Here is a 12394-nt window from a genome sequence, read left to right on the forward strand (position 1 = left end):
TTTGCAAATTTATCTTGATCACGAAATTCGCAAAAATAAATCGAATCTCTTTCGCAAATTTACCTTGATCAAGACACTCGCAAAAATAAATTGTACGCAAAACTTCAATTTGGTTTACAGAAAACATGGCGTATAATATCGTTTAGTTTAATTAATATTGTTTTTTTTTGTGAAATACACAACAGTACAATGGACTCTTATAATAATCCAAAATCTTGTGTCCCAAGCCCAAATTGTCTAGATTGCTTATCTATTCTGGGCTGCTCGATTTTATATATTTTTAAATTATCAATAATCAAATCGGTTCTCTGATATTTCCGTTGAGATTTGTGAGTTTTCCGGACAGCCAATGTCCAGATTATCATGGGTCCACTGTTGTTAACTTACACTTCCTCCCATAGCATCAATAGAACTATGTCCTTTGCTGTGCGTGTGAACGGGCTGGAAGAGTTCATCACAGGGAGGGAACAATATGGGAACAACTTTCTTCATTACTTCATCCAGGTCTGAAAATAAACTACCAGTATTAAATTCTTCACCCCTGAAATTTCACAATGGACTGTTCCAGTCCTTAATGTGGAAGAATCTAAATTTGTCTCCAGGGTGGAACAAGTTAACTTAAATTGGTTGAAGAGATTTATTTTTTACTCAACATTGTTATTTTAATTGGCAGCTTTTAATTATATTTATTTTTTATTTATGCTTATACATTTATTTTTCAGACCTCTTGATAAAATGTGGTTAAGTGTCTGATTCTATTGATTTTTCAATGGATTATTTTTCCAAATCACTACGCAAGATCATTAATATTTCTGTATAGTGATGTTGCAACAACATCATGCTCTTGCGCCATTCTCAGATTTTTTCTTAATCGCGAAAAAGATTCTGTTAATCAGAAAGTCAGATTTAGTATGAAAACAAAGAAAAGGTAACTCTTAAGCGTTGTTAATTTATACTTTAAATATATAGTGATGAACACAGAGAGAAACTCTCCTCCTTTTTTACGTCATAGTACGGTCAATCCTGCTGTATATCTCTTTAGCATTCCTTATTTTGTATTTCTATATTACAGAGTTATCTGCCCTGTGGGCATATAGGTATTGATTGCGACGTCATGTGTTTGCAGGTGTAAGGTTAAACTTTTCAGCAAAAACGATGGAACTACAGCTCACAAAATAATGGCTTCACAATGGATACCTACCCGCAAGGGAGGTAAGTCTGTAATGTGCAAAGACGGAACAGACTAGTCTGAGTGAATTGATATATAAACATTAAGATGTGTTTGTATCATTAGCTAATTTACCTATTTTGGTCATTTTTTCTTCTAATTTTTTCATAACATCCTGTGTTTGGTATGCGGCAACTATTGCCAAAGAGCTATCCACAAGGCTAAAGAGTTCGGTTCGCTCTTCTCGACTCAGTGATGTCTGAAGTATATCTGTAGCCTATAAAAAAGAATTTATGATCGTGGACAAAATTGTAAATTATGACACCAGGGATTATGGAAAATATTCAATAAATGAGTTGTAAGGTAATTCATCTTGGTACATTCTCAGAAATAGCAATGAGAAACTTAACTCATTCACCCCTGAAATTTCTATAATGGACTGGTCTAGTCTTTGATGTAGAAGAGCCTAAGTGTGTCTTCAGGGGTGAATGAGTTGAAAATAAAAAATCCAAGATTGCTATTTTTTGGCCTTCAGATTCTCTGATAATATAGAAGTACATTTACAGATGAAAGGTGATTTGATGACAGTGACCCAAAAATATTGCGTTATCAAGCTTATTATAGGATATTTTCACGACATCTCAGCACATTGCTATGATCAGGAATATTTGATTCGCCAAATATTGAAAAATGGTTAAATGATGTCTACCCTTTAATCCATATTGCGAAAATTTAAAATAACTAACATATGATCTTCTTGTTTTTAGATCAAATCGCGAAATATTTTGTCTGCCAAAATAACCGGCTATCCGGTAATATTTAACCTTTATCACTATCAACAATAATGATGACAAAACATCGAAAATATCACAAAAGTTAACCTCCCTTTACTGAGTAAACATGGAAATTTACTCAAGAGTCAGGTATTAATGCGAATTACATAAAAAAAAAGAATTTTCTGACACGTAAAAAATTCTATACTAAACTATATGATCGAACAAGGTAACAAGTGTATTTACCACAAAAACAATAGCATCACAAAATGTTTACGCATTCAAATCATGAAATTAAATACTGGGAAATATATACACATTTACCGTTATTTAAAGATGCTCCACCGCCAACAGAGCATGAATGATATTCATTATTTGAACAATAATTGATGTTCAATCGTGTGTATGTATGTCTAATTAACACAAAAATAATATATATATTTTCATATTGCCTTTGGTGCATGCGCAATCAGTACTTCATTCCATATAGGATATAGTACGTCAGAATTTTTTCGGGATGCAATTAATTATTTTTCATATTTTTAACTTGACGTAGAATTAGAAGCTCAAACTTTTAAATAGTGGTAATGGTGTAAAGTAAGTAATTTTTGTAACTGAAGAAAAATACTAAATCGTCTGCTCCTGTTTTTGATAGTGAAAAAATACTATTTGTCGGCGATGGAGCATCTTTAATATATATACTGTAATAAGATTTATAAGACTTTACATAGCTGAGTTCATTTTTCCATGTGTCGCCTGATTGCAGATCTCCAGCGCTGTTGAATTCCTGATTGGCATACAATGCTGTAAACTTGCGGACGGCCTCTACTATATCCGACCGGATACCGTCCAGCCCACCTTTTTCATCCACTTTGGATGCTAATCCAAAATCCACGATTCGAACTTTGATGAATGTTTCAGATTCTTTCTGAAGTAGGATATTTCCAGCTGTCACAAATAAAGAAATTTAATGTTTACAAATGACAATGACAGTAGGAGCAAGAGGATTGTGACCACGATAATAGGTCAAGGTTAGAGGCCAATCATCATGACCTTGATAGAAGGTCAATGTTAGAGGTCATATATCATGATCTTGACCGTAGTTAAAGGCTAGAGGTCATACATCATGACCTTGACAGAAGGTCAGAGTAAGAGGTCATACATCATGACCTTGATAGAAGTACCAGGCTAGAGGTCATACATCATGAACTTGATAGAAGGTCAAAGTCAGAGGTCAATCATCACGACCTTGATAGAAGGTCAAGGTTAGAGGTCATACATCACGACCACAATAGAAGGTCAAGGTTAGAGGTCATAAATCATGACCTTGATAATAGATCAAGGTAGGAGGTCATACATTATGAACTTAATAGAAGGTCAAAGTCAGATATCAATCATAACGATCTTGATAGAAGGTCAAGTTTAGAGCTCGTACACCATGACCTTGATAATAGTTCAAGGTTAGAGGTGACCTGGTCATACATCATGACTTTAATAGAAGGTCAAGGTTACAGGTCAAATTTCAACTTCAAGTCATGTGAGATAGTACATATTCTCTATAAATGGCAAGCTTTAACTATTACAAGAATCATAGACAAAACAAGAATACATGTATACCAAAGCCTCCCATAATATACTGACATTCACAAACAACACATCACTTAGAAGGAGCCTGTCTTTAATTAACTTCATTGGTTAATCCTTAAATTACTTCATTTGTTAATTCTTAAATTACTTCATTTGTTAATCCTTAAATAACTTCACTGGTTAATCCTTATATAACTTCATTGGTTAATCCGTAAATAACTTCATTAGTTAATCCTTATATAGCTTAATTGGTTAATCCTTAAATTACTTCATTGGTTAATCCTTATATAACTTCATTGGTTAATCCTTAAATAACTTCATTGGTTAATCCTTAAATAACTTCATTGGTTAATCCTTAAATAACTTCATTGGTTAATCCTTATATAACTTCATTGGTTAATCCTTAAATAACTTCATTGGTTAATCCTTAAATAACTTCATTGGTTAATCCTTATATAACTTCATTGGTTAATCCTTAAATAACTTCATTGGTTAATCCTTATATAACTTCATTGGTTAATCCTTAAATAACTTCATTGGTTAATCCTTAAATAACTTCATTGGTTAATCCTTATATAGCTTCATTGGTTAATCCTTAAATAACTTCATTGGTTAATCCTTAAATAACTTCATTGGTTAATCCTTATATAACTTCATTGGTTAATCCTTAAATAACTTCATTGGTTAATCCTTAAATAACTTCATTGGTTAATCCTTAAATAACTTCATTGGTTAATCCTTAAATAACTTCATTGGTTAATCCTTAAATAACTTCATTGGTTAATCCTTAAATAACTTCATTGGTTAATCCTTAAATAACTTCATTGGTTAATCCTTAAATAACTTCATTGGTTAATCCTTATATAACTTCATTGGTTAATCCTTAAATAACTTCATTGGTTAATCCTTAAATAACTTCATTGGTTAATCCTTATATAACTTCATTGGTTAATCCTTAAATAACTTCATTGGTTAATCCTTAAATAACTTCATTGGTTAATCCTTATATAACTTCATTGGTTAATCCTTAAATAACTTCATTGGTTAATCCTTAAATAACTTCATTGGTTAATCCTTAAATAACTTCATTGGTTAATCCTTAAATAACTTCATTGGTTAATCCTTATATAACTTCATTGGTTAATCCTTAAATAACTTCATTGGTTAATCCTTAAAATACTTCATTGGTTAATCCTTAAATAACTTCATTGGTTAATCCTTAAATTACTTCATTGGTTAATCCTTAAATAACTTCATTGGTTAATCCTTAAATAACTTCATTGGTTAATCCTTAAATAACTTCATTGGTTAATCCTTAAATAACTTCATTGGTTAATCCTTAAATAACTTCATTGGTTAATCCTTATATAACTTCATTGGTTAATCCTTAAATATACTTCATTGGTTAATCCTTATATAACTTCATTGGTTAATCCTTAAATAACTTCATTGGTTAATCCTTAAATAACTTCATTGGTTAATCCTTAAATAACTTCATTGGTTAATCCTTAATAACTTCATTGGTTAATCCTTAAATAACTTCATTGGTTAATCCTTAATAACTTCATTGGTTAATCCTTATATAACTTCATTGGTTAATCCTATATAGTTCATTGGTTAATCTTAATATACTTCATTGGTTAATCCTTATATAACTTCATTGGTTAATCCTTAAATAACTTCATTGGTTAATCCTTAAATAACTTCATTGGTTAATCCTTATATAACTTCATTGGTTAATCCTTAAATAACTTCATTGGTTAATCCTTAAATAACTTCATTGGTTAATCCTTAAATAACTTCTTCATTGGTTAATCCTTATATAACTTCATTGGTTAATCCTTAAATAACTTCATTGGTTAATCCTTAAATAACTTCATTGGTTAATCCTTAAATAACTTCATTGGTTAATCCTTAAATAACTTCATTGGTTAATCCTTAAATAACTTCATTGGTTAATCCTTATATAACTTCATTGGTTAATCCTTAAATAACTTCATTGGTTAATCCTTAAATAACTTCATTGGTTAATCCTTAAATAACTTCATTGGTTAATCCTTATATACTTCATTGGTTAATCCTTAAATAACTTCATTGGTTAATCCTTAATAACTTCATTGGTTAATCCTCATTGTTAAATCTTAATAACTTCATTGGTTAATCCTTAAATAACTTCATTGGTTAATCCTTTAATACTTCATTGGTTAATCCTTAAATAACTTCATTGGTTAATCCTTAAATAACTTCATTGGTTAATCCTTATATAGCTTCATTGGTTAATCCTTAAATTACTTCATTGGTTAATCCTTAAATTACTTCATTGGTTAATCCTTAAATTACTTCATTGGTTAATCCTTAAATTACTTCATTGGTTAATCCTTAAATTACTTCATTGGTTAATCCTTAAATTACTTCATTGGTTAATCCTTAAATAACTTCATTGGTTAATCCTTAAATAACTTCATTGGTTAATCCTTAAATTACTTCATTGGTTAATCCTTAAATTACTTCATTGGTTAATCCTTAAATTACTTCATTGGTTAATCCTTAAATTACTTCATTGGTTAATCCTTAAATAACTTCATTGGTTAATCCTTAAATTACTTCATTGGTTAATCCTTAAATTACTTCATTGGTTAATCCTTTAATGACTTCATTGGTTAATCCGTAAATAACTTCATTGGCTAATCCTTATATAGCTTCATTGGTTAATAGGATGTTTAAGCCCAATTAACTAATTAACATATCAACATAACTAGCTCTGCCTGTTACCAAGTAGAAGAAATGATGATGACAACTCATAAATGTTGGATACCGAAAGTCAATTTTTTTTAAAACTCTAATTTGTCCTTTGATCTTGACTTTATTTAAGAACTTGACCATTAAAGGGTCATAGGTCATTTAACCTTTAATTTGACTATAAAGCCTTTACCAAACTTATTTTAGAATTGGACCATTAAAGGGTCAAAGGTCATTTAACCATAAACCTTAAGCAATTCTTACCATGCAGGTCCTTGTGTGTCCAATTTTTGTCATGCATAGTCTGAATGGCCGATAGTACGCCGTGGAAGACACAGAGGGAGAATGGCCGTACGAGAGCGGGGTTGGTGCTTCTGATAGTCTGCATGTGGGAGTCTATAACTTCTCGTAATGTGACAACTGAAGACAAAAAAACAACAGCATTTGTTTATTCCGTATTTGCTTAATACAGAGTTATCTACTCTTGCGGGTAGGTATTGATTGTGATGTCATGAGTTTGCGAGCGTAACGTCACACATTTCGGAGAAAACGATGTGAATTGCGCTCACAAAATAATGACTTAACAATCAATATCTAGCCGCAAGGGAGTTAACTCTGTAATATGCAAAGACGGAATAAGGTGCTACAGGATGGGGATTAATATAAGGATGGGGCAAACATGGGGCGTAACACTTGTAATCTGTTCTCTCATGTCATGGGGACATACAGCTTCCTATACTTAAAAGATCATAAGAGGCCCAGAGGGCCTGTATTGCTCACCTGGTTTGTAATGCCAAGGAATGTTCTGAATACGGGTTCATTGATTTTTTTCTGAAGAAATTTAAATATTTACCTCTAATTTCCTTATTGGGCCCCACTCATTCTGCTCCATCATCAGGGTAAGACCCAAAATTTATACAAATTCTGTTCTCCATTCCCAAAGGACATCTCTGGCCCATTTTGGTTACAATCCATGTAGAACTCTATGACGAGTAGCGATTTAAAGAATCTACCTCTATTTGCCCGATTGGGCCCCCCCCCCCCCCCTCCTGCCTGCTTGGGGTCAGGGCTAAAATTTATACAAACTCTGTTAACCTTCCCGGAGGATGTTTCTGGCCAAGTTTGGTCAAAATCCAATTAGAACTTTATGACTAGTTGCATTTTGAAGGAATTTTCCTGAGTCTATTTCTCCTATTGGGTCCCACCCTCCAGCCCCGGGGGATCAGAGCCAAAATTTACACAAACTCTGTTCCCCTTTCCCAGAGGAAATTTCTGGCCAAATCAAATCGGTTACAATCCATCTAGAACTCATGACAAGTAGCGATTTAAAGACTTTACCACTATTTCCCCTATTGGGCCCCGCCCCTCCTGCCTCCGGGGGGTCATGAGTCAAAATTTATTTAAACTCTGTTACCCTTCCCCCAAGGATGTTTCTGGTCAAATTTAATTACAATCTATGCAGAACTTTATGACTAGTGGCAATTTAAAGACTTTATCTCTATTTCCCCTATTGGGCCCCACCCCTCCTGCCCCCAGGGGGATCAAAGCAAAAAATTCTCTTCACCTTTCCCAAAGGATATTTGTGACCAAATTTGGTTACAATCCATGAAGAACTCTATGACCAGTAGCAATATAAAGACTTTACCTCTATTTCCCCTATTCCGCCCCGCCCCTCCTGCCCCCTGGGAAATGAATCACTCTTACCTTTTTCTAATGTTTCCATGTGGATGTGGACTTTATTGCCCTCAATCCTGATCTGGATGAGCTTAGGAGCAATGCCTGTCTCATTCAGATCGAACCAGGCTTGGATTTCTTCTTTACGGAACACAGATATCATTATCTTTAAAGGAAGAGAAAAATAATTGCTCTCTGATTTATTCTGAATGATAACAGATTTTAAATGTGGATAATTTCGCATGTGTTTAATTTTGCGATTCGCATACATAAAACTTTCATAGTGTCGTAATTTTCGCGATAGATACACCTTCATGCTTTTAAAAGTTTATACGTGTACGAAATATTACGCACTGGGGAAATTTTCGTAATCATGTGACCTTCGCATAATAAGTGAAAATGTTCCCCTCTCGTAAATTTCCACAATTACAGTATTGAATCAAACTTAGCCAAGACTTTGTGTTATTTATCTAACGTCAAATTAACAACAAAGGTCATGTAAGGACACAAGGTCTAATGGTGGAGGAAATCCAGGGTACCCGGAGAAAAACCACCAGCCAGTGATATAGAATTTCAACTCACAACCCAGAGGTGGTATTATATGTTGGGACAGCGTTATAATCAAAGTACTGTAAGTACTGAAGGAGGTGTTATTCAAAATCATGAAAAAGACATGTAATTTTCACAATTTCAAAACTATATGGTATTTTGTTAATTAAGATAAAGCATAGAACAGCTTCCTCAAAGTCCATGCACATACCGGTATTCTCCAATGATCTTATCCCAAAGGAAGTGTTCAATGCTGCAAATTATGGCAAACATTGCATCAGGTTTCTTAAGTTAACTGTCATGCTTTATATTTTCTAGACGTAATCTTTGAAATAAATTCCATGACAAAATATCCATCAGCAACAGTTGACCTTTTACTAATACTGCACTAGGCTTTCCCGTTGGTTGTTTTATACTTGAAATACTTCACCAGTCATATAGACTGACCTTTTCTACCATCTGTTTTCATAACCATGCCCTTTTAAGTCTTTCGCTGAACTCCTTGGATGTTTCTATACCTTTGTTATTTTTATATATACATTACAAAGATTCATTGTGATTTAAAGAAAATACAATGGTTCAATAGAACGCATTGGTCACTTGCTACCTGGTATTTTCGATCTATTAATGCTACCATCTAAGTATAAGATCCAAAGGACAATGGTCAATATACTGTATAAAAAGTCATAAATATAAAAGTACATGTACTAGTTTTTTTTTTTAATTCATACAAGGTCACATATAAGGACAAATTTGGATTCACTTAAAGACACATGAACCTAAATAAATTGTAAAATTGAGTAAAATATATATTTAAGACGCGTCAGATACCTTACTAAGTAAAATATATCAGCTATTGTGCAAATGTGTCAAATAAAACCGGCCCGGTCGAATTTTGCAGTAGTGTTGAACTTTAGTGACCTCCCAAATGCACTGCATAAATTAAATGAACGTAAACAAAATGGTGGGTCGAAAACGTGGGTGAAGCTAACACAAACGAATTTCGATAGAAAACAAAGTATATGAAGAGTCAGTAACGTGCGTGATTGGGAAAGTAGGTAAATATAAATGGATAGCTGTAATGCAAGAGACAGAAGCAACTTTCCACTTAATACTTGCGTGATGTACATATATGTGCAATTAAGTCAAGAACCTCCCCGTCATATGAACAGTCTCGTTTGAATTCTGACTTATCATTGAAGTACGCTAAATACAAATTGTTTTATTACTAATATTAACAAATATGGCTTCTACTTCATATGTCAACGATCGTAAATTAGAAAATCATCTGAAAATGTGGAAAACTAATATTCCTTGTCGTGTCAGCAAGTTTGTTGTTCATTATAATCTCGCTTTCGACCAGCTTTGGTTTTTTGTGTTCCCAAAATAGAATATGACGGTCTATTTTTATCATTTTTGGGGTAGGTATTCCCCACATTTTCTTGTCGTTTTAGATAACCAATCATTGTAATAAAATATTCAAGAAACATCTGAAAACCATATCTGAGCATACAGAACAACTTATTTTAGGTTCATGTCCCTTTAATACCAGTCCTCTTAGCTATAATATTGACAGGAAGTTGTTATACATAGCTTATTTGAACCCCATGACTTTGACCCCGTGACTTTGAATAAAGGTCAATGCATTTGATTTTAATGTTTGGACATACTTTAAAGCCCCATTCTTTGTATTAAATTTTACAGTTCTAATAATGTATAAGATCATCTGCACTAATGACAAGAAGTCAGTTCAAAGTATTTGGCTATTTGATTCATGTGACCTTTAGGTAAAGTTTATTCATTATTGTTAAATATCAAAATCAACACAAAGTCATATAATTGGTAAATATATATGTAATAATGATAATAATAATCACTGTATTAGAATCCACATGCAAGGTATATCTTTCTCTTCATGACTTTTTTAAATGGCTGTTAAATAGTTGCACTTCTCCAGTAATATTTTGAAAAATATTAGACAATGACTTAATATATCAATCTTAATATTGAATCATGATTCCTCAGATGTAAACGGAATAAATTAATAACTAGTTTTTTTTTTTAATTCATACAAGGTCACATATAAGGACAAATTTGGATTCACTTAAAGAGACATGAACCTAAATAAATTGTAAAATTGAGTAAAATATATATTTAAGACGCGTCAGATACCTTACTAAGTAAAATATATCAGCTATTGTGCAAATGTGTCAAATAAAACCGGCCCGGTCGAATTTTGCAGTAGTGTTGAACTTTAGTGACCTCCCAAATGCACTGCATAAATTAAATGAACGTAAACAAAATGGTGGGTCGAAAACGTGGGTGAAGCTAACACAAACGAATTTCGATAGAAAACAAAGTATATGAAGAGTCAGTAACGTGCGTGATTGGGAAAGTAGGTAAATATAAATGGATAGCTGTAATGCAAGAGACAGAAGCAACTTTCCACTTAATACTTGCGTGATGTACATATATGTGCAATTAAGTCAAGAACCTCCCCGTCATATGAACAGTCTCGTTTGAATTCTGACTTATCATTGAAGTACGCTAAATACAAATTGTTTTATTACTAATATTAACAAATATGGCTTCTACTTCATATGTCAACGATCGTAAATTAGAAAATCATCTGAAAATGTGGAAAACTAATATTCCTTGTCGTGTCAGCAAGTTTGTTGTTCATTATAATCTCGCTTTCGACCAGCTTTGGTTTTTGTGTTCCCAAAATAGAATATGACGGTCTATTTTTATCATTTTTGGGGTAGGTATTCCCCACATTTTCTTGTCGTTTTAGATAACCAATCATTGTAATAAAATATTCAAGAAACATCTGAAAACCATATCTGAGCATACAGAACAACTTATTTTAGGTTCATGTCCCTTTAATACCAGTCCTCTTAGCTATAATATTGACAGGAAGTTGTTATACATAGCTTATTTGAACCCCCGTGACTTTTGACCCCGTGACTTTGAATAAAGGTCAATGCATTTGATTTAATGTTTGGACATACTTTAAAGCCCCATTCTTTGTATTAAATTTTACAGTTCTAATAATGTATAAGATCATCTGCACTAATGACAAGAAGTCAGTTCAAAGTATTTGGCTATTTGATTCATGTGACCTTTAGGTAAAGTTTATTCATTATTGTTAAATATCAAAATCAACACAAAGTCATATAATTGGTAAATATATATGTAATAATGATAATAATAATCACTGTATTAGAATCCACATGCAAGGTATATCTTTCTCTTCATGACTTTTTTAAATGGCTGTTAAATAGTTGCACTTCTCCAGTAATATTTTGAAAAATATTAGACAATGACTTAATATATCAATCTTAATATTGAATCATGATTCCTCAGATGTAAACGGAATAAATTAATAAAATAAACTACCTTTTTTCATTTCATTTTAAGAAACTATTATTTACATTTTACTGACTATCGTTAAAATACAAATCATACCTAAATATCTTTCATCTAGTCAAATTGATGTAAAAAATAATATTATTTCATGTAAGCCAACATTGTGTTTTATATTTCATTTTATTCCATATTTTCTTCTATTTTTTTATGTCCAAGAGATAAATACATATACGCTCGTATCTATTCTGTTTTACATTGATTTATTGTACTGTATTTAACTTTTTTATTGGCCATTTGTATTTTAAAGTTACCTCCCTTACAATACTGCATGCGTTTCACGGTGATGTTTTTCTTGCTTTCTTGCAGAGTGCTCGATTTTTCTTGATAAGAAATATAAATCACTGATTAAGCGTAAGTTGACCATTTCTGTATTATTAGAGCGCTCGATTTTTCTTGATAAGAAATATAAATCACTGATTAAGCGTAAGTTGACCATTTCTGTATTATTATCATTCATTGTAATGAAAATTTTTAT

The 12394-nt window shown here is 32.2% G+C and overlaps 1 protein-coding gene across 6 annotated transcripts in view; it reads right to left on the reverse strand.

The window, feature by feature from the left end:
• Nucleotides 1–12394, reverse strand: part of LOC138309427 (uncharacterized) — a 44584-nt gene that overhangs the window by 11509 nt on the left and 20681 nt on the right. For all 6 annotated transcript variants that reach the window (XM_069250611.1, XM_069250616.1, XM_069250614.1 and 3 more), the window contains 5 exons: nt 7972–8107; nt 6532–6687; nt 2669–2889; nt 1304–1445; nt 388–506 (listed from right to left, as the gene is read on the reverse strand). In XM_069250611.1, coding sequence (XP_069106712.1) covers nt 388–506; nt 1304–1445; nt 2669–2889; nt 6532–6687; nt 7972–8107 — 774 coding nt within the window. The remainder of the gene's footprint in view (nt 1–387; nt 507–1303; nt 1446–2668; nt 2890–6531; nt 6688–7971; nt 8108–12394) is intronic.

This window comes from Argopecten irradians, chromosome 15 (assembly GCF_041381155.1).
Source record: "Argopecten irradians isolate NY chromosome 15, Ai_NY, whole genome shotgun sequence".
NCBI classification, from domain to species: Eukaryota; Metazoa; Mollusca; class Bivalvia; order Pectinida; family Pectinidae; genus Argopecten; species Argopecten irradians.